General features: G+C 43.7%; 1 protein-coding gene across 1 annotated transcript in view; it reads right to left on the bottom strand.

Moving 5' to 3' along the window:
• LOC139407246 (syntaxin-binding protein 5-like) overlaps nucleotides 1-22,779 on the bottom strand; it is a 126,806-nt gene that overhangs the window by 72,182 nt on the left and 31,845 nt on the right. Inside the window, exons 3-4 of the mRNA XM_071150849.1 lie at nucleotides 3,067-3,148; nucleotides 2,493-2,593 (exon numbers count right to left, since the gene is read on the bottom strand). Coding sequence (XP_071006950.1) covers nucleotides 2,493-2,593; nucleotides 3,067-3,148 — 183 coding nt within the window. The remainder of the gene's footprint in view (nucleotides 1-2,492; nucleotides 2,594-3,066; nucleotides 3,149-22,779) is intronic.

Here is a 22,779-nt window from a genome sequence, read left to right as displayed (position 1 = left end):
ACGGCCCAGTAAATCACTAGGACCAAGTTTCCTGCCATCCAGGACCTCTATACCAGGCGGTGTCAGAGGAAGGCCCTAAAAATTATCAAATACTCCAGCCACCCTAGTCATAGACTGTTCTCTCTGCTACCGCACGGCAAGCGGTACTGGAGCGCCAAGTCTAGGTCCAAGAGGCTTCTAAACAACTTCTACCCCCAAGTCATAAGACTCCTGAACATCCAGTCAAATGGCTACCCAGACTATTTGCAGTGCCCCCCTCACCCCCTCTTTACACCACTGCTACTTTTTGTGCTCATCTATGCATAGTCACTTTAATAACTATACCTACATACTACCTCAACTAACCGGTGCCCCCGCACATTGACTCTGTATCGGTACCCCCCTGTATATAGTCTCGCTATTGTTATTTTACGTCTGCTCTTTAATTACTTGTTACTTTTATTTCTTAATCTTATCTGTATTTTTTAACTGCATTGTTGGTTAGGGGCTCGTAAGTAAGCATTTCACTGTAAGGTCTAAACCTTTCGTATCCGGCACATGTGACAAATACAATTTGATTTGAATTTTATCAGCTCTTCAACCAAAACCTAATTTTAGATAACTGGAACCTGAGTTTGCCCCCAAAAATTACATACTTTATTTAATTATTTAAAAATCAGAGTTATGCAACACCCAATGCCCCTGTGTGAAAAAGTAATTGCCCTCTTACACTCAATAACTGGTTGTGCCACCTTTAGCTGCAATGACTCCAACCAAACACTTCCTGTAGTTGTTGATCAGTCTCTCACATCACTGTGGATGAATTTTGGCCAACTTGTCCATGCAGAACTGCTTTAACTCAGCGACATTTATGGGTTTTCAAGCAGTTAACCCAAGTTTGCCAAAAGACATCTGGAACCTGCATGATCATCAAGACTCGTGGAAGAATGTTCTATGGACAGATGGGTCAAAAGTATAACTTTTTGGACCACATAGGTCCCGTTATGTCTGGGAAAAACCAAACACTGAATTCCACGGTAAGACCCTTATAGCAAGGGTCAAGCATGGTAGTGGTAGTGTGATGGTTTTGGGATGCTTTGCTGCCTCAGGACCTGGACGACTTGCCTTAATAGAAGGAACCATGAATTCTGCCAATGCTTGTTGGCTACCCTTGCATTCAATGGTATGGGCTTCAACAATATCATATTATTTTTGACCAGAAAGCATCAGATAGATGGGCTACACGTACAGAGACAGAGGGGTGCAGTTCTGCTCGCTCGGATGATTTCTCCTGTGTGATACATTCAGCCTCTTGTGAATAGAAGGACAGTTATGAAACACAGAGAGACAAAATAAATTATTTTATGTTTTTTTTCTGGGACATTTTTGGTTGAAGCCTGGCTTCCCTTGGCATCCATGAATACACGTCACTATTTGAGAGCCACGCTTGCTAAATGTCAAACACTCGGCAGGAACACATTCAGACCGTAAAGACACTGCCGGCCACCTGTCCGTCTCATCAGCAGTGGCACAGCTGATTGGCTCTGACGGTTAACCCCTTCCCATGTTAGACTGATGGATCATGAAATGAACACCCTGATTTGCTCTGATGGGTAGGCCCTGTGTCTGTAATTGGAGGAGACAGTTGATCCCTCCCACTTGAGGTGAGGTGATTCTCCACAGCAGTAACTTGCTATTTGACTTCAAACGTACTGGGTCAAAATATAGTAATAGCAAAAACAACTGATCTGAAATGTTTTCGAATAATTGTATGAATTGCATAATTATTATAAGATTCTGTGTGTGTGTGAGTGTGTTGTTACATGTGGATGTTGTGCATGCAGGTCTGTGTGTGTGTGTGTGTGTGAGTGTGTGTGTGTGTGTGTGTGTGTGTGCGTGCGTGCGTGCGTGCGTGCGTGCGTGCGTGCGTGCGCGCGCGTGCGTGTGTGTGTGTGTGTGTGTGTTTGTGTGTGCGTGTTTGTGTGTGTGTGTATATGTGTGCGTGTATGTGTGCGTGTGTGTGTGTGTGTGTGTGTGTGTGTGTGTGTGTGTGTGTGTGTGTGTGTGTGTGTGTGTGTGTGTGTGTGTGTGTGTGTGTGTGTGTATGTGTGTGTGTGTGTAGTTGTTGGGTTGGAAAGAAGGAGAGGGGCAGAAGGATGGAGGGAGGATGAAAGAGGGACATGAGGTGTAAAGGTGTCACCTTAACCCTGGGGCGGGACAAGACTGACAGACACCTCTACACACATCTGCCATATGATACTTCATCAGTTTATATACAGAAGAACCACTGCCAGTGAATAGGCAGGGGCACGCAGCACGCTACTGAACTGTCTGCTGTTGTCATCTGCAGTATGCTGCAGTAAAAGCAGAAATTGAGAAAGACCTAATCAGAGAGAGAGCGAGAGAAAGAGAAAGAGAGCCAGGGAGTGAGAGAGAGATGAAGAGAGAGGGAGAAAGAGAGAGAGCAAATGCGGGGCGAGAAAGAGAAACCTACAAGGTTCTAGGTTTCTTACCTCTCTCTGTTGAACTTGAGCGAGTGGAGGATGGCGGGCCTCCTCTGCCTCAGGTTCCAGAGGTGCACGCTGTCGTCTGCCAGAGCACTCACCAGCGCCCCCTGTGGCAGGGATGAAGAAGACAACATTTACACACAGCTAATCAGTGGTACAGAATGCACAAACAAGCCTGCAATGGTGTTCTCAATCCCCTAGTGAGAGAGGCTGAATTTCAAGCAGAAAGTGAGAGAGCTCCTAGAACGTGTAATGCAGCTGCTGTGTCACAAAGACATGCACACACACGCGCGCACGCACGCACGCACGCACGCACGCACGCACACACACACACACACACACACACACACACACACACACACACACACACACACACACACACACACACACACACACACACACACACACACACACACACACACACACTACAGGAGTGTTTGAGATGTTTTGGAGTCGGGGGAGAGGAAAGGCTATAGAGAAGGGTTTGGACTTTGGAAGGTTGAGAGCGAGAGAGAGAGACAGTGTCAGTAGAGGAGGTCTGGTAGTGGGTGTGGTATGTATTTCTCTCCACATCGCTCACCTCATTGATGAGAAACTGTAGCGAGATGACGGCTGCTCCACTCTCATGTTGACAGTAGCACTCCACACCTGGACGACCAAACCTGATAGGCTCTCCGTCAAGGAATCAACCAATGGAAAAGAAGGTGGAAGGGGTAATAAAGGAGATAGAACCACACAATACTCACAGAATAATATATTCTTTATCTTTCATTATTAACTTGATAGGGACAGACACAGGTCAACAAAGACATGTCAAGGTGACAGCCATCCTGCTTACCAGCCAACGCTAACCTGCAGTGAATAACATGGAAATTCTTTGGTTTCCATAGGTAACAGTCCTTAGATGGGCTTGAAACAGAACAGCCTGCGTCTTGCTCGGATTTTCTGTCATGACTGAGCAATGGACAGATGAGAGCAATTCGACTGTTCACCCACAGTAAACACAAAAGTACCGTTGTCTATCTACCTTGAAGATATAGCTAGGCATTTCTTATCTAATACACCACAGTATGTCTACACTTGCAAGTTGTTTCTGGAGAGATGTGATGTGTACATGGAGAAAATAAATATTAAAATAAATGACAAAGGAAGATCATCTGGAGCTGCAGAGAAACAAACAACACAACAGAATGACATCTCCTTCCGACCTAGAGAGAGACAGAGACAGAGATGGAGAGAGAGGGGAAAATTAAGAATGGGGGAGAAGGAAGTGGGAGAGAGTGCACGCATGTGTGGGTGCAAGAAAGGGAGCGATGGATGGAGGAGGAGGAGAGAGATATCCAGACATACAGTATAATAAATGAGCTGGGGGAGCAGAGAGAGAGAGAGAGAGAGAGAGAGAGAGAGAGAGAGAGAGAGAGAGAGAGAGAGAGAGAGAGAGAGCGAGAGAGAGAGAGAGAGAGCGAGAGAGAGAGAGAGAGAAGGGGAAAGATTGAAAATAAAGAGCTTCCTCTGATGAAGGCCTGTATGAGTGAGCTCACTGATTATGCTTATTTATCCTACCAATTATTCCTGTGCAGACAGAGTGGAAGAGAGGAGTTAGGCGTAACACATGACAACCAGAGAGGAGAAAAACAAGCAAGTAGAGCATCCAGCTAATATCTCCAGCTAAAATAGCCCGCTAAAATCTCTTGCATCACAAGATGGGCAGGAATATAATTGTATAAACTGATAAGGGCAACACTAAACCACACCCTTATCTGCACCAGAACAGAACATATGACCACACGCATACACACATCATCACATACACACACACACACACATCACTCATCCGGTTCACTATTACAAACACTGTACATCACACATACACATACACAGAGCCTCCTTGCTCTCTCACAGACATCCCAAAAAAAATGAGAGTGAGAGGGACAGAAAAGGGGGAGAGACAGAGACAGGGTAGAATCAGTAGAATGATCTGGATGCTTTAGTCCAGGATAAGAACAGTAGAATGATCTGGATGCTTTAGTCCAGGATAAGAACAGTAGAATGACCTGGATGCTTTAGTCCAGGATGAGAACAGTAGAATGATCTGGATGCTTTAGTCCAGGAAGAGAACAGTAGAATGATCTGGATGCTTTAGTCCAGGAAGAGAACAGTAGAATGATCTGGATGCTTTAGTCCAGGAAGAGAACAGTAGAATGATCTGGATGCTTTAGTCCAGGAAGAGAACAGTAGAATGATCTGGATGCTTTAGTCCAGGATGAGAACAGTAGAATGATCTGGATGCTTTAGTCCAGGAAGAGAACAGTAGAATGACCTGCATGCTTTAGTCCAGGAAGAGAACAGTAGAATAATCTGGATGCTTTAGTCCAGGAAGAGAACAGTAGAATAATCTGGATGCTTTAGTCCAGGAAGAGAACAGTAGAATAATCTGGATGCTTTAGTCCAGGAAGAGAACAGTAGAATAATCTTTAGTCCAGGATGAGAACAGTAGAATGACCTGGATGCTTTAGTCCAGGAAGAGAACAGTAGAATGATCTGGATGCTTTAGTCCAGGAAGAGAACAGTAGAATGATCTGGATGCTTTAGTCCAGGAAGAGAACAGTAGAATGACCTGCATGCTTTAGTCCAGGAAGAGAACAGTAGAATGATCTGGATGCTTTAGTCCAGGAAGAGAACAGTAGAATGATCTGGATGCTTTAGTCCAGGAAGAGAACAGTAGAATGACCTGCATGCTTTAGTCCAGGAAGAGAACAGTAGAATGACCTGGATGCTTTAGTCCAGGAAGAGAACAGTAGAATGATCTGGATGCTTTAGTCCAGGATGAGAACAGTAGAATGATCTGGATGCTTTAGTCCAGGAAGAGAACAGTAGAATGACCTGGATGCTTTAGTCCAGGAAGAGAACAGTAGAATGACCTGCATGCTTTAGTCCAGGAAGAGAACAGTAGAATGATCTGGATGCTTTAGTCCAGGAAGAGAACAGTAGAATGATCTGGATGCTTTAGTCCAGGAAGAGAACAGTAGAATGACCTGGATGCTTTAGTCCAGGAAGAGAACAGTAGAATGACCTGCATGCTTTAGTCCAGGAAGAGAACAGTAGAATGATCTGGATGCTTTAGTCCAGGAAGAGAACAGTAGAATGATCTGGATGCTTTAGTCCAGGAAGAGAACAGTAGAATGACCTGCATGCTTTAGTCCAGGAAGAGAACAGTAGAATGATCTGGATGCTTTAGTCCAGGAAGAGAACAGTAGAATGACCTGCATGCTTTAGTCCAGGATAAGAACAGTAGAATGATCTGGATGCTTTAGTCCAGGAAGAGAACAGTAGAATGATCTGGATGCTTTAGTCCAGGATGAGAACAGTAGAATGATCTGGATGCTTTAGTCCAGGAAGAGAACAGTAGAATGACCTGGATGCTTTAGTCCAGGAAGAGAACAGTAGAATGATCTGGATGCTTTAGTCCAGGAAGAGAACAGTATAATGATCTGGATGCTTTAGTCCAGGAAGAGAACAGTAGAATGATCTGGATGCTTTAGTCCAGGATGAGAGCAGTAGAATGATCTGGATGCTTTAGTCCAGGATGAGAACAGTAGAATTACTTTTTTTGAGGTGTTGCTGTGGTGACCAGTGAGCTGAGATAAGGCAGGGCTTTACCTAGCAAAGACTTATATATGTGATGGATGCTTTAGTCCAGGATGAGAACTATAAGTTATTTAATTGAAAACAAATTCCCTGGGTTGCTTGCAATCAAATATTTCGGCCCTGAAAGAAGGGCAAAATGTAAGGTTGTGCTTTTCAAACTGTTTTCGTTGCCTCTCTCTAAGAAAGCATATTATCGAAAAGCACACAGACAGACTGCCTCATGAAAACGGTTGGCTGTACAATGACATCAAACCATGGTCAAAGACAGAAAATAGTGGACATTAAACACTTTTTCTGAGAGTGAACTTTTTGTCTTAAAAAGCAACAACAGTAAGACAGCATGCTGAATGTTTCACGTCTGAGAAAGGTAAATGGTGTCCTCTTTCAGATCGAAAGAATATGCCCTTGGAAGATACCATTTACCTTTTGGGGGGTTGTGCTATGTCTCAAATATAAGGACAAAACCAAATATAGATGGTACTGATCTAATCAAATCTAAAATATAAACCTTCAAATTGTATTCTCTGTATGGTTAGAGATAAAAACATATCGCAATATAATATTGGAAGATGTTATAATTCGATACTTTGACGCCACCTATTTTTTGTGAGGTATTAGCCAGCGCCAGTTGGCTATACCTGCGCCAAAACTCTGTTCTTTTTTATCCTGCAGTTTGTTCTCTATCTTATTTTTTAATTGTGAGTAAACATGTTTCCAGCACTTTTATTTCCATGACTAATCAAAACTTATTTTGTTGTGCTCTCTTTTCTCTCTGCAGCAGACATACAGTGCATTCTGGAAGCCTTCAGACCCCTTCCCTTTATCCACATTTTGTTACGTTACGTTACAGCCTTATTTTACTCACAATAAACCATAACGACAAAGCGAAAACAGCTTTTTAGAAAATAATTTACATAAGTATTCAGACCCTTTGCTATGACACTCAAAATGTAGCTCAGGTGCATCTACAACTTGATGTTTCTACAACTTGATTGGAGTCCACCTGTGGTAAATTCAATTGATAGGACATGATTTGGAAAGGCACACACCTGTCTATATAAGGTCCCACAGTTGACAGTGCATGTCAGAACAAAAACCAAACCATGAGATCATAGGAATTGTCCATAGAGCTCAGAGACAGGATTGTGTCTGCAGCATTGAAGGTCCCCAAGAACACAGTGGCCTCCATCCTTCTTATATTGAAAAAGTTTGGAAGCGCCAAGACTCTTCCTAGAGCTGGCCGCCCGGCCAAAGTGAGCAATCGGGGGAGAAGGGCCTTGGTCAGGAAGGTGACCAACAACATGATTGTCATTCTGACAGAGCTCCAGAGTTCCTCTGTGGAGATTGGAGAACCTTCTAAAAGGACTACCATCTCTGCAGCACTCCACCAATCAGGCCTTTATTATAGAGTGGCCAGACAGGAGCTGGTCCTCAGTAAAAAGCATACGACAGCCAACTTGGAGTTTGCCAAAAGGCACCTAAAGGACTTTCAGACCATGAGAAAGAAGATCCTCTGGTCTAATGAAACCAAGATTGAACTTTTTGTCTGAATGCCAAGCGTCACATCTGGAGGAAACCTGACATCATCTCTATGGTGAAGAATGGTGGTGGTATCATCATGCTGTGGGGATGTTTTTCAGCGGCAGGTACTGGGGGACAAGCCAGGATCGAGGGAAAGATGAACGGAGCAAAGTACAGAGAGATCCTTGATGAAAATCTGCTTTAGAGCCCTCAGGAACACAGACTCGGGCTAAGGCAACAGCGCCTCTTCAACCTCAGGAGGCTGAAGAAATTTGGCTTGTCACCTAAAACCCTCAAACTTTTACAGATGCATAATTGAGAGCATCCTGTCAAGCTGTATCGCGGCCTGGTATGGCAAATGCATGGCCCACAACCGAAAGGCTCTCCAGAGGGTGGTGCGGTCTGCACAACGCATCACCAGGGGCAAACTACAGTACCTGCTCTCCAGGACACATGCAGCACCCAATGTCACAGGAAGGCCACAAAGATAATCAAGATTAATGCTTCACCCGAGCCTCTGCCTGTTCACCCCGCTACCATCCAGAAGGCGAGGTCAGTACAGGTGCATCAAAGCTGGGACCGAGAGACTGAAAAACAGCTTCTACCTCAAGGCCATCAGACGGTTAAACAGCCATCACTAACACAGAGAGGCTGCTGCCTACATACAGACTTGAAATAATTTGCCATTTTAATAAATGGATCACTAGTCACTTTAATAATGCCACTTTAATAATGTTTACATATCTTGCATTACTCATCTCATATGTATATACCGTATTCTATACTATCTATTGCATCTTGCCTATGCCGCTCTGTCATACTCATCCATATATTTATGTGTATATATTCTTATTCCATTCCTTTACTTAGATTTGTGTGTATTAATTAGGTAGTTGTTGTGAAATTGTTAGATTACATGTTAGATATTGCTGCACTGTCAGAACCAGAAGCACAAGCATTTCTCTACACTCGCAATAACATCTGCTAACCATGTGTATGTGACCAGTACATTTGATTTGATTTGATGTCTACCTTCCAACAGGACAACAACCCTAAGCACATAGCCAAGACAACACAGAAGTGGCTTTGGGGCAAGTCTCTGAATGTCCTTGAGTGGCCAATGCAGAGCTCGGTCTTGAAACTGATGACTCTGAAGAGACCTGAAAATAGCTGTGCAGCGACGCTCCCCATCCAGCCTGACAAAGCTTGAGAGGATCTGCAGAGAAGAATGGGAGAAACTTCCCAAATACATGTGTGCCAAGCCGGTAGCGTCATACCCAAGAAGACTAGACACATTAATCGCTGCCAAAGGTGCTTCAACAAAGTACTGGGTAAAGGGTCTGAATAATTATGTAAATGTGATATTTCAGTTGTTGTTTTTTTATACATTTGCAAAAATGTTTAAAAAAACTATTTTTGTTTAGTCATTATGGGGTATTGTGTGTAGACAGATGAGGGGAGGGGGAGCAATTTTATCCATTTTAGAATAAGGCTGTAATGTAACAAGTGTAACAATAAGGCTATAATGTGGAAAAAGTCAAGGGGTGTGATTACTTTCCGAATGCACTGCAATATCTGTGGAAAATCAAATTGCAGTAAAAATTGCAAATCACATTATCGAGTCACAATACATACACAGTAGCTTTGGCAAATGTAGGATCTACAATTTAAGCCTGTTTGCTACGGCAGGAAAATAATTCTGCAGCAACAGGAAATGTTAATAATTATATGGATTATAAATTACTACAATTTTCTTAGTGCAAATCAAGTCTGACATTTTTAAGTGGAAATAGCAAACTTTATAAGCCTTTTAAACCTTGAATACACTACCAGTTTGCAACAAATGAAGATCCTACCTCTGTAAGTATTGTGATAATATCGTATCATGAGGTCCCTGGCAATTCCCAGCCCTACTAAACTCCATGCACATGCTGTTCTGTGTTAACTCTCCACAGTGTGATGTCCCTGTCACCACCACTCCAACTCACATAATGGACAGATTATCCAGGGTGAAGAAAAGAGGGAGAGCGTAGAGAGAGAGAGAGAGAGAGAGAGAGAGAGAGAGAGAGATAGAGAGAGAGAGAGAGAGAGAGAGAGAGAGAGAGAGAGAGAGAGAGAGAGAGAGAGAGAGGGAAGGAAGGAAAGAAAACTGGGTCAATTCCGCGTCTTGTCAAGTCAGATGAAACTTTAAAAAGCTATTTCTGCCCTCAAAGTCAACAGATCTGTTACATTTCTTATGGGTTCTCATAGTCCTCACGCTTAGTGTTGCTGCCCAGGAGGGTTGGCCCCTGTCACTTGGTTGGCCCCTGTCATTTGGTTGGCCCCTGTCAATAAAACCCAGGGACAGCCCTTGGTTGGCCCCTGTGGATGTAATAAAATTGCTGTGTTGGCTCTTCATCTGACAGCACCAATTGAAAGAATGATGGATCTTCTAGACCGTTTATTTGTTTCGTACACATTGCACCACAGGGAGTGTGTGTGTGTGTGTGTGTGTGTGTGTGTGTTTGTGTGTGTGTGTGTGTGTGTGTGTGTGTGTGTGTGTGTGTGTGTGTGTGTGTGTGTGTGTGTGTGTGTGTGTGTGTGTGTGTGTGTGTGTGCGTGCGTGTATGCAATGGTTAGTGATACGCGTAGAAAGACAGAGGACAGGGAGGGGGAGAATGAGAAACAGAGGGAGAGTAGGAGAGAACCAAATAGAAAGACCTAGAGAGGGAGATGGAAAAACAGCAAGAGAGAGAGGACAAAGAGTAGGAGAAAGACAGAGAGAGAAAGAACGAGAGCAGGAAAGAGAGAGAGAGAGTGAAAGAAGGAAAAAAGGCTGTGAGCGGGGAGGTCTATGACGCCATCCCGGGACTGACGTCAAACATGCCCAGTCATACATCACCCTGTCAGGGAGGGGGAGGGACAGAGTCTGCTACTGTGCTGCCTGCTACTACAGCTCAGAGAGACAAAGAGGGAGAGGGAGATATGAGTCAGTGAAAAGTGAAATGTAATGGCAATAATGTTCCCCATTTTGGTTTGGTTTTGGCTTTCATACCATGTTATGTGGCTTCTCAGTAAATGCTGAGACCGGCCTACCTACTATTGCTTAAATGTATTATTATTGTCATTAATATTGTTGTTGTAGTTGCTGTTATTCGTAATCCCGTTTCCACTACTACTATTAGTATTGATGCCTTATTGCTGTTGGTACCATCATTTTTGTTACATGTATACATACATTAACAATGTAAGTAATTTAACTTTGCATGCCAATAAAGTCTACTGAATTTAATTGAGTGAGAGAGAGATAGAGATAGAGAGAAGCAGGGCAGGGAGAAAGGAGAAAGAAATATAGAGGCAAGGAAGAAGAGAGAGAGATAGGGATTGTGAAAAAGTGAAGCAGGGATAGAGAGAAGCAAGGAGGAGAGAGAGAGAGAGAGAGAGAGAGAGAGAGAGCAGAATCTAACAGGGCATCTAACCATCTACTGCAACAGTGCGCAGCCAGTCTTCCACAGTGAGAGAGAGAACAGCTTCTTATCACAGCCCAATGACAGATATGGCAGAGAGAGCCATGGGGCACATAATGCCCTCTAAAATAAACACACACACATTTACACACACATCCATGTGTGCACAAACTCACACACACACACACACACACACACACACACACACACACACACACACACACACACACACACACACACACACACACACACACATGCACACGCACACTCAAATGCAAACACAGAGACACAGACACACATACACACATACTCAATCTTACACACACATAGAGAGCGGTGATTCACTTGTCTAATATGGTCCCTGTATAAATAATCTGCTCTGACACATTTGATTTATTATGCAAGTTCACACACAGTAGAGTAAAGTACAGGGCTGCTGGCTGTTTGCTTCTGCCTCAGGAACACCTAAACAACACTCTCACCTTCACTTGAGCCCAGTAACAGTAAATCAGTGAATCACAGCTGCTCTTCCCTCTCAACCTGAGCTGTGCTCATCACAGTGCACCACACTAATTTGCCCAGAAACAACAGCTGAAAGCTTCACTTATTACAACCCCCCTTCAACAGATCCATCTATCTGACAACGGCTATTTGCTGAGGTACACAGTTCACCCACCTGGTAATCCACTACAGCCAAACAATGCTAAGACTGTTGGGTGGTGCCAGACAGCTACGAGAGGGAAGCTGTGTCTGGAGGAGATATTTTTGTATTTACTGTGACAAATATTTTGATTAGTTACTGAAACGATGAGTGATTGCAATACTATATAATAATTATACTCAACAAAAATATAAACACAACATGCAACAATTTCAAAGATTTTACTGAGTTACAGTTCATAAGGAAATCAGTCAACTGAAATAAATTCATTAGAGAGAGAGAAAGAGAGAGAGAGAGAGAGAGAGAGAACAAGAAAAAAGAGAGGGAGAAAAGGCGAATGAGCAGAATAGCTTGTGGCTGAACCCATCAAGAAGAATGTGTGATGCATAGAGAGGAAGGAAGTTGGGAAAGAAAGAAAGAGCGAAAGAGAGAGAAAGGGAAAGTAAAGGGAAGGGGAGTGCAATAGAGACACTGACTAAAAGAGAAATAGAGGAAGGGACATTGAAAGAGAGGGAGGGTGAGAAATAGAGACAAAGTTGGTCCACTAGATTCATCGGAGGGTTTAGGTCATATCCATTAAACAAGGGCTGAGACTTGCCCCCTCACACACTGAACCAGGGCTGTACTATCCACACTAAATTGGTACAATCAGACCCTTCTGACCAATTGCAGGTGTAGGATCTTAATTTGACCTGTATTGTCGCAGCAAAACAATCCTGCAGCAACAGGATTTGAAGGTTTAGTCCATAATGTTGCTTGGTTGGTGACGGTGGTTAGGCTATAAGCTGGCATACAATTAGGCTACATGAAAAGTTTGTTCGTGCGAGTTTTCTGCTCAAACATCACGCCGTCGCTATAAAACCAGCCCGTTGTGATTAAAAACTCTGATGGTATCCTAGGCTTGGTATAGTTAGTCTGCAATTACAACATTGCCAGTCAAATAACTAGACAAAACATGTTGTTATGGTATAGTACACTTGTGTGTTGTGGTATGGTAACAATGGTTTGCCTGAGCTAACATTTTAGCTAGTTCTTCTTCCTGTACACTAGCAGTAAAGGGAACCTGATCCTCTACAGTCTCCTCAACACACTCACTCACTGCCTCCCTCAGCTGCTCTCATTGGATTTGCTATATTGATGCAATCACGTTGATTAAATAAACACGATCGATCAGAAATCAAACCAGGCCAGCTATCAGATAGAAGAAAGTGATATGACACCTATGGATTCCGCTCTAAAGGCTGAAGGGACTAACTCTACTGAACATTGGATCGATCCCAATATTTAAACACACTGCTCTGGAGTTATGGATCTCTGACACTGAATACCTGGAGAGGAGACCAGGCTAAACTGACAGTCCCAATAAAATGCATTATGGCGATGCTAATCAATTATGCTTTTTATCTCACACAACCATCTTAAATCAAATCTGTTTTTATACTGCATGATGGAGAGAGAAAGAGAAGGGTGGGAGGATGAAGGCTTGCCAGAACATGAGAGGGGAGGAAAGGAGGAGGGGAGGGAGGAGGGAAGAGGAGGAAGATAAGGAGGAAGAGAAGGAAGAGGAAACTGTCTAGACTCCAACTCCGCCCATGCATCCCATCAGGGCACTATCCTCAGACCATCACACCCCAGTCCCCGAAAAGAGAGAATCAAAGGAAAAGAGAAAGGTTGCTGGCAAAGGAAGGAGTCTTGTCCACCCCACGGAGACAGGACAGCAGGTCTGTGCCCTCTCCTCATCTCCCCTCTCCTCCCCTCTCTCTCCTCTCCTCATCTCCCCTCTCCTCCCCTCTCTCTCCTCTCCCGCTCTCTGGCGCCAGCATCAAACACTTCCTTCCACAGGTAGCGCCCCAGGAGGGGACGGCCGCTGACCCATAATCCTTTCAGCGCTCCCTTCCACACAGAACAAGGCCTGTTTCAAGGACAGACAGATAGAGAGAGAGAGAGAGAGAGAGAGAGAGAGAAAGAGAGAAGGGAGAGAGAGGGAGAGAGAGAGTGACAGAGAGAGAGCACCTGGCTGTGAGGAGGCAGGCAGCATGACTAAGCTAACGACTAGCGCCAGACGTGCTAATGTACAGCATCACCACACTGAGATGAGCTGAGAAACTATTCAAAAGCATTCTATTATTAACACTCTACGAATGCTATAAAAAGTATTCAAAAATACTCTCCAAACACTATATAAACGCTCAGCAAATGCTCAAGGATGGGCAATTTTCGATTTTGGTACTATTCTATTTGTTCCATTGTACCAGGCAATACAAAGCTCATCCCCTTATGTAAAGTCAGCTCTTCTCCTTATAAAAGCATCCAATCAAGAGACAGTAATAGATGGGATACTAAGACAACAGATGCCGACCACTGCACCACACACACACACACACACACACACACACACACACACACACACACACAAACTACACCATCCAACCCAGCAGACCAAATGTTGCACTACAGACAGACAATTCTCAGAAGTCCTGCCTTTCATACAAACACACCCACGCATATTACCTAAACCAACACCCTCCCTTCTTCCCATGGTTCCACTGTATGTGTCCCTTATATCAGGGGATGTAAGCAGACACTATGCATGAGATAGAGAGAGAGAGACAGAGAAAGAAAGAGAGAGAGAGAGAGAGAGAGAGAGTGTGAGAGTGTGAGAGAGAGAGAGAGAGAGAGAGTGTTTGTGTGTGTGTGGGGGGGGGGGGGGGGGAATTAACTCAGGTGATGCATTAGATTGGATTAGGGTTGATTCAGTACTCTGGAGAGGAAGTAATTCTCACTGAATGGGGGATTAATAGAGAGCACGTACACACACACACACACACACACACACAAACACACAAATGCACACACACACAAACTTACATAGGCCTTGCCCGTTTCCATTAAACGAGAGCAACAGTATAACAAGCATGTCTATCTGTCATCCACAAACATGTGTGTGTATGTATGTATGTATGTACGTATGTATGTATGTATGTATGTATGTATGTATGTATGTATGTATGTGTGTGTGTGTGTGTGTGTGTGTGTGTGTGTGTGTGTGTGTGTGAGTGTGTGTGTGTGTGCATGTGCCTGTGTGCGTGCATGTGCCTGTGTGCGTGCATGTGCCTGTGTGTGTGCATGTGCCTGTACAGCTTAGATCGTTACCATACAGTGTGTAGACTACATGATCTGTCTGCTATGAGAGATACATTAGATCACATGTAATTAGAGAGACAAGGTCTTACTTAATGCATCTATCAGTGTGACATACAACATACACCAGAGGGTATGAGGAGAGGGAAAGAGAGGGGAAGATAGAGCATGAAAGACAAACAGAAAAGAGAGCAGTAAGCACATGTAGCACATGCTTGATTGTGGTTACATAAGGCAAGAGGATTGTTACTGTCGTGTTCCTGTGTGTGTGTGTGTGTGTGTGTGTGTGTGTGTGTGTGTGTGTGTGTGTGTGTGTGTGCGCGTGTTGTGTGAAGAGTGCCTATAAGCCATGAGTAAATCTGCGCTGCTCTGACAGGCCAGCACCCTTCGCCCAGCACACAGACCTAACCCCTACTAGATATGTCTGTTACTAATCCCCTCTCTCATGCTCACATACAGTATGTTTTTCTTATTTTGGCTCCTTTGTTTCCCCTCTCTCTCTCTCTCTCTCTCTCTCTCTCTCTCTCTCTCTCTCTCTCTCTATCTCTCTCTCTCTATTTATATATTTCTCTCTCCATCTCTCTCTCTTCATCTAGCTCTCTCTCTCTCCCTCTCTCTCTCTCTCTCTCTCTCTATCTCTCTCTCTCTCTATTTATATCTTTCTCTCTCTCTCTCTCTCTTCATCAAGCTCTCTCTCTCTTCATCTCTTTCTCTCCCACTTTCTCTTCTTCTTTTGTCTCCTTTGTTACCAAAAGCACTCACAAACTTCTACAGATGCACAATCGAGAGGATCCTGTCGGGCTGTATCACCGCCTGGTACGGCAACTGCTCCGCTCACAACCGTAAGGCTCTCCAGAGGGTAGTGAGGTCTGCACAACGCATCACCGGGGGAAAACCACCTGCCCTCCAGGACACCTACACCACCCGATGTCACAGGAAGGCCATAAAGATCATCAAGGACAACAACCACCCGAGCCACTGCCTCAACTCCAGCCACTTTAATAATGGGAATTGATGGGAATTGATGTAAAATATATCACTAGTCACTTTAACAATGCTACTTAATATAATGTTTACATAATCCTACATTATTCATCTCATATGAATACGTATATATATACTTCCCACGAGCTGGGTTGTGACAAAAACTCACACTCATTCTTATGTTTAATAAATGTATCATATAGTGTGTGTGTGGCAGGCTTACAATAATGGCAAAAACATAATTTGAGAGTGCGCTGACCCTTGTGCTAGAGGGGGTACGCAGCTGGAGGTTGAATGTTTGAAGGGGTACGGGACTATAAAAAGTTTGGGAACCACTGCTCTAGGGCAAGTGTCTAGGTGGAATTTATTTTTATGATCCTGGCAACTGGACCTTTTTTTGGAACACCATTATTTTTGTCTTACTGAGATGAACTGTCACGGCCCAAGTCTGTAAGAATCTGTGCAGAATATCTAGGTGTTGCTGTACGCCCTCCTTGGTTGGGTACAGAAGCACCAGAGCATCTGAAACAGTAAGCATTTGACTCTAGTAAGAGACTGTAGACTGTCCTAGTGCTCTCGTCAAGTCATTGATATCTATACATTATGTTGAAAAGGTTGGGGCTCAAGCTGCATCCCTGTCTCACACAGCCCTGTGGAAAGAAATCTATATGTGTTTAACCAATTTTAACTGCACACATGTTGTCTGTGTACATGGATTTTATAATATTTTTCCCCCAAAACTGCTTTCTATCAATTTATACAGAAGACGCTCATGCCAAATTTAGTCAAAAGCTTTTTGTTTCAATCCCACTCTCTCTCTCCTTGTTTTGTCAGCAATCTGACCCTGCCATATAGTTAACACTTCTGTCAAGTCTAAGTCAACTCCCACGAGGGATTTTCACTCATATCCATGTGTGTTTGTGTGTGTGTTTGTGTGTGTGCATGCGTGCGTGCATACAGTTAGTCTGAGTGTGTCTCCATGCCCTTTTCCTCTGCTCTCCCTCAAAACCTGCTCAATCCCAGATTCCCTGTTTCTTCTTCTACCCTGGCTGGCATGCAGAAAACTCAGTTCGGACAATTTGATTGGCTGGCTGTCCTAGGAGGAGGCGGAGAGACAGGGGGACAAAACTATCCACTTTGCTGTTCAAAGAGAGGCCTGTGGGAGGGAGATATCCAGAGGTAGCAGCTTATTTTACATGAGTAACACTGTGTCCACTCACTGCGTAAGCCTTCACATCACATCAGCCTACACATCACTGTTATCAGAGTGGTAGGCAGGGGTACAGATGTGTATGCTACACCGGGGAACAAGCCGTCTGAGGGAGAGTCCAAAATAAACAACTTGTTAACTTCCACATAAATTACTCAAAGATTGAGTAGTCATTAACAATAACAGACAAAACCACAACAGGACTAGGTGTACAGAGGTTGAAATTAGCCACTTTGAGGATAGTGGTCCATCTTATAGTAAAGTAGAGTATGTACAGTATCGTACATATGGGATCACTGAGGGTTAGGCATACAGTTCCTTCAAATAGTACTCACACCCCTTGACTTGCTACAAAATGGGATTAAAACAAATTTAATTGTACTTTTTTTGTCAACGATCTACACAAAATACTCTGTACTGTCAAAGTGGAACAACAATTCTAACATTTAAAAAAATATATGTATAATATATACCCACACCATCACACCTCCTCCTCCATGCTTCATGGTGGGAACCACACATGCAGAGATCATCATCATCACTGAGTCTCACAAAGACATGCCGGTTGGAACCAAAAATCGAAATTTTGACTCTTCAGACCAAAGGACAGATTTTCACCGGTCTAATGTCCATTGCTTGTGTTTCTTGGCCCAAGCAAGTCTCTTCTTAAAATTGGTGTCCTTTAGTAGTGGTTTCTTTGCAACAATTTGACCATGAAGGCCTGATTCACGCAGTCTCCTCTGAACAGCTGATGTTGAGATGTGTCTGTTACTTGAATTCTGTGAAGCATTTATTTGGGCTGAAATCTGAGGTGCAGTTAACTCTCATGAACTTATCCTAGGGAAATTATTAAATTATGTGGATATATTGAAGCAACATCTCAAGACATCTGTCAGGAAGTTAAATCTTGGTCACAAATTGGTCTTCCAAATGGACAATGACCCCAAGCATACTTCCAAAGTTGTGGCAAAATGGCTTAAGGACAACAAAGTCAAGGTATTGGAGTGGCCATCACAAAGCCCTGACCTCAATCCTACAGACAATTTTTAGGCACAACTGAAAAAGCATGTGCAAGCAAGGAGGCCTACAAACCTGACTCAGTTACACCAGCTCTGTCAGGAGCAATGGGCCAAAATTCACCCAACTTATTGTGGGAAGCTTGTGGAATGGAACCCGAAACCTTTGACCCAAGTTAAACAATTTAAAGGCAATGCTACCAAACACTAATTGAGTGTATGTAAACTTCTGACCCACTGGGAATGTGATGAAAGAAATAAAAGCTTAAATAAATTATTCTCTCTACTATTATTCTGACATTTCGCATTCTTAAAATAAAGTGGGGATCCTACCTGACCTAAAACAGGGAATGTTTACTAGGATTAAATGCAATGAATTGTGAAAAACTGAGTTTAAATGCAGTTGGCTAAGGTGTATGTAAACTTTCGACTTCAACTGTAACTCCATTTTGACATTAATGTGTGTTTAATCGATTTTAAATTCAGGATGTAACACAACAATATGTGGAACAAGTCAAGGTGTGTGAAAACTTTCTGAAAGCATTGCACACAAATATATTAAAAATATACACACACACTGTATATATCAACACAGCAGGTACTAGGATCATACGTCTGTACACACAAGGTGGTCTGGTCACACACGGTGAGTCACCACTCATGCACACACACACAAACACACACACACACACACACACACACACACACAAACACAAACACACACAAACACATACATACTGCCAGGTCCAGATTTCTGCCAGGTGGTGTGTAGGTGAAGCAAATAGGGACATGTGAACAGAGGGAACAGAGGGGGGTGTAGCATTAAGGAACGGAATCAGCTCGGCAAAACAGCAAAGAAGAGAGAGAGAGAGAGAGAGAGACAGAGACAGAGACCTTATCAATTGACTCCTCCGGTCTGTGCACAGGTGCTGCAGCACTGCCACCAACCACATAGGGTTTCACATGTTAATCAAGCAAACACACACACACACACACACACTGTGTATTCTAGAAAGATCAAGCTCTTTGGGTAAGAGATCAGACATCACTGGTGTAGTAACTCCCTTAAACTTAATGGAGCTATTTCTATCTTCTCCCTCTCTGACACACACACATATGCACAACCCCTTACAATGGCCTTCTCCATTAAAAATGTATGGCACTGCAGCAACAGTTTTAAAAAATTTGCACCAGAGCCCAGCAATTGATCGTTCCACAGAGAACTACCTGCTGACAGACAGAGAGACAGAAAGACACAATCAGAGAGAGAGAGAAAAGATAGAACAAAGAGATAACATTAGAGGCAACTTTTGTCAAAGCGAAGCATCAACTTACTTGACCGCACAAACGCTATCATCATCATCATCAGCAGCAGCAGGAGCATCTTCAAAATATATCTGCAGTGGTTCTCCATCTTTAGAAATATCAAGATATCAAGACGAGTTTTCACTGTCAATGTATAAGACAATGGGAATATATTATACTTTGAATATAATAGTGATTCTTTGTAGATCCTGTATCTCATCTACAGTATAGCATTGCCATTCTACTCTAGCAACAGATGACCTTGAAATTGAGTTGCAACCGTTAGTAGCCAACCAATACTGAAAGGGTTAAAGTGGTGAGGGAACATTGTGAGGTCCCTGGCAGAAGCTGTATAGGACTGTGTAGATTAATGCGTTTGATGTTTCGGGCCGATCCGTGTTATCAGCAATCATTGACAGCGTTCTTAATGAGAAAGTGAAAGTGTTGCCAAGCGCCAGACAGGAAGAAGAATCAGGGCAATAGACCCCAAATGAGAGCTAATGGCAGCCTCGCAACGTTGCTAGCTAAGCCTTTTCACAGCGTGTGTTCATCATTCACCCAGTGGGAAGCCTGACCAGCCTGTTCTGTGGATAATATGGATATATGATGTTCCTATCTCACAATGAGCAATTAGAACCTAGATTAATGTAATCGGAATTGGAGTAGCCTAGCCAGCATTGTGTTGACGAGATACCATCTTGTCTAAAAAGAGGTTGCAAATAATGTTATTTTTCATATACAGTGCAGTACCAATCCTTCCAATTGAAAATAATTTCAAAATCAGATCATCTTTAAATCGGTACAGAAAGTCTCCATCAAGAGTGACTTGTCGATATTGTACTGTAAATATTCCTTCCTTTGCATATCTATCTTTAGTCCCTATATTTTCAGGGCATACGAGGGTGGGGAGGTGAGAGGGAGGGTGTGAGAGCCACTCTGCCCCACTGTGGTGCAGTCTGTGGCGGGTAAACGCTGGTGGGCGTCCCCCCTGCAGCACCAGGGCCAGAAGGACCTCCACCCCCACTGAGAGAGGACCCTGTGGGGGCACTGAACCACCGTGTGGGGGCAGTGATTTAGCCAACCCCCGTTGGACTGCGGGGGAACAGCCAATAGTATGCCTGCCAAAAGACGGAAGACCCACCCACGCAACACCAGGGCTCTGACTCAGATAGTGTGACTGAGTCGGCTTGCTGGCCCCTCTCCATGTTTAGACACTTCTCATTTACTGTGCCTATCCCTCCTTCTCTTCCTCTTCATCTATCCCTCCCTTTCCATTGCTCCAGCCCTGGAGACCAGGCCCCAGAGGATGGGAAAGAATGTGGGAGGAAAGAGAGAAGGGGGATACATAGCCAGGCTGTAGTGGTAGGATGGGGATACACAGCCAGGCTGTAGGGGTAGGATGGGGAGTACACAGCCAGGCTGTAGGGGTAGGATGGGGAGTACACAGCCAGGCTGTAGGGGTAGGATGGGGAGTTCACAGCCATGGACAGCCATGGACCATGTTATGGGTCCTATAATCACAGATGTACAAAATAGTAGACGGGGCTTTGCCGGGCCTCTGTTCTCTCACTGTCCCTGAATGATGTGAGTACTACGGTTTATTTCTACTAGAATGTCACTGGCTATGCTGTTCTGTTCTGGAATGTTGGGACTATTCTCTCTCTCTCTCTGTCTGCCTGACTGTCGGATTGCAGTAGTTTTAGAACAGTGTGTTTCTCTCCTGATGTTTTCCCTGATTCCCAGTCAGAGGATGATACTAAGACAAACAGACGCAATGATCCACCACCCCCATACAGTACATTTTTCGCTTGATGTCCTCTATCTCTCTCCCTCTATCCCTCTGTCTCCCACTCCATGTACTCCCTCCAGCCTTCAGTTGTCCATCTCAGCCCCTTTGCCCCTCCCCATTCCTACATTTGACATCACAACATCATTCTAGCTCAATCAGACGGAAAAGCACAAACATCCCTGTGGCCAAGGCTCTAAAGTGCAACTACTTTGGTCATATATGCAATTGAATATTTTGCTGTGCGAACAGGAGTTTTATTTTAGGAGCACTGTGAGACTATGAAAAAAATCTCCCAGAAAATAATTGTTGTAATGATAATGCTTAGATGTAAGTTGTTTCCAAGTGCCCAAGAGAAAAAAGCGAGTGCAGATTCCACAGCGTCATGGTTGCACCATTACTGCTAGTTCTGCTTCTAGCAGGACCAGATCAAAAGAGCTGACGCATATTACCAGAGCAACATTTTCATCTTCCTATAGCGGATCACCAGGACTGCAATTTACATTCATAAACCATGTCGTGGGCCTTTCTAACACTAATTGCGCGTCGTTAAACATTTTTTTACACTTTGTTCAGTCATGTTACCTCATTGGCTACCTAGCTAACTTTACCAGTATACCCCAATATTTGGGGGCATAGAAAGAAAGGAAAAGGGATAGCTTAATCTTCAGAAGATCAATGATCATAGTAATGAATGAATGACAGATCTCTTGGATGTCCTCATCACAATCCTGATGTTTTTAAAGAAACGGTGTACAATTTTCAGTGTAATGCATCTCAATAGGAAAATAGTGATTTATACACAATGTAGAAACCAAATATTCCACAAATGACTTTGTAATTTCAATGACAGGTATTTGTATAAACATTTTAGCCTTTATAATAAACTAATGTTGTTACAATAGGGAGGCAGATAGCCTAGTGGTTAGAGCGTTGGGCTAGTAACTGAAAGGTTGCTAGAACGGATCCCCAAGCTGACAAGGTAAAAATATGTTGTTCTGCCCCTAAACAAGGCAGTTAACCCACTGTTCCTAGGCTTTCATTGCAAATAAGAATTTGTTCTTAACTAACTTGCCCAGTTAAATCAAAAAATATAAATGTTACATAACGTGTGCTCCAAAAGTAGATGCAATTCATATAGGCCCAATATAGAATGGATCTCAACTTAAAAATCTGATTTTCTGGTAGTCCTAAATTTCATGTGGTGCTTCTAACATTTTTAAGTTGTGAGCACCAGTGCTACCAATGAAAATGTTTAATTTAGAGCCCTACCTGTGGCCATTCACACTGCTAACGTGCATGCACACACACACACACACGCACGCGCGCACGCACACACGCACGTGCGCACGCACACACGCTCGCGCACACGCACACACGCACACAAACACACACACACACACACATTAAAGCACACAGGTCCTCAGCGATGCGGGGGTTTGGCGGTTAACATGATAGCCATGTGGCTACCCTTGCATCATCGTGTCACACGTCTTTTTTGTGTGTGTGTGTGTGTGTGCGTGTGCGTGTGTCTTCCCCATAGGCAGTGGTGAGACTGTCATCAGCTCCCTATGG

The sequence above is a fragment of the Oncorhynchus clarkii genome, chromosome 4, assembly GCF_045791955.1.
Source record: "Oncorhynchus clarkii lewisi isolate Uvic-CL-2024 chromosome 4, UVic_Ocla_1.0, whole genome shotgun sequence".
NCBI lineage: Eukaryota > Metazoa > Chordata > Actinopteri > Salmoniformes > Salmonidae > Oncorhynchus > Oncorhynchus clarkii.
Note: the sequence above shows the minus strand (reverse complement) of the source record. Positions and strands in the feature narration are given on the sequence as shown.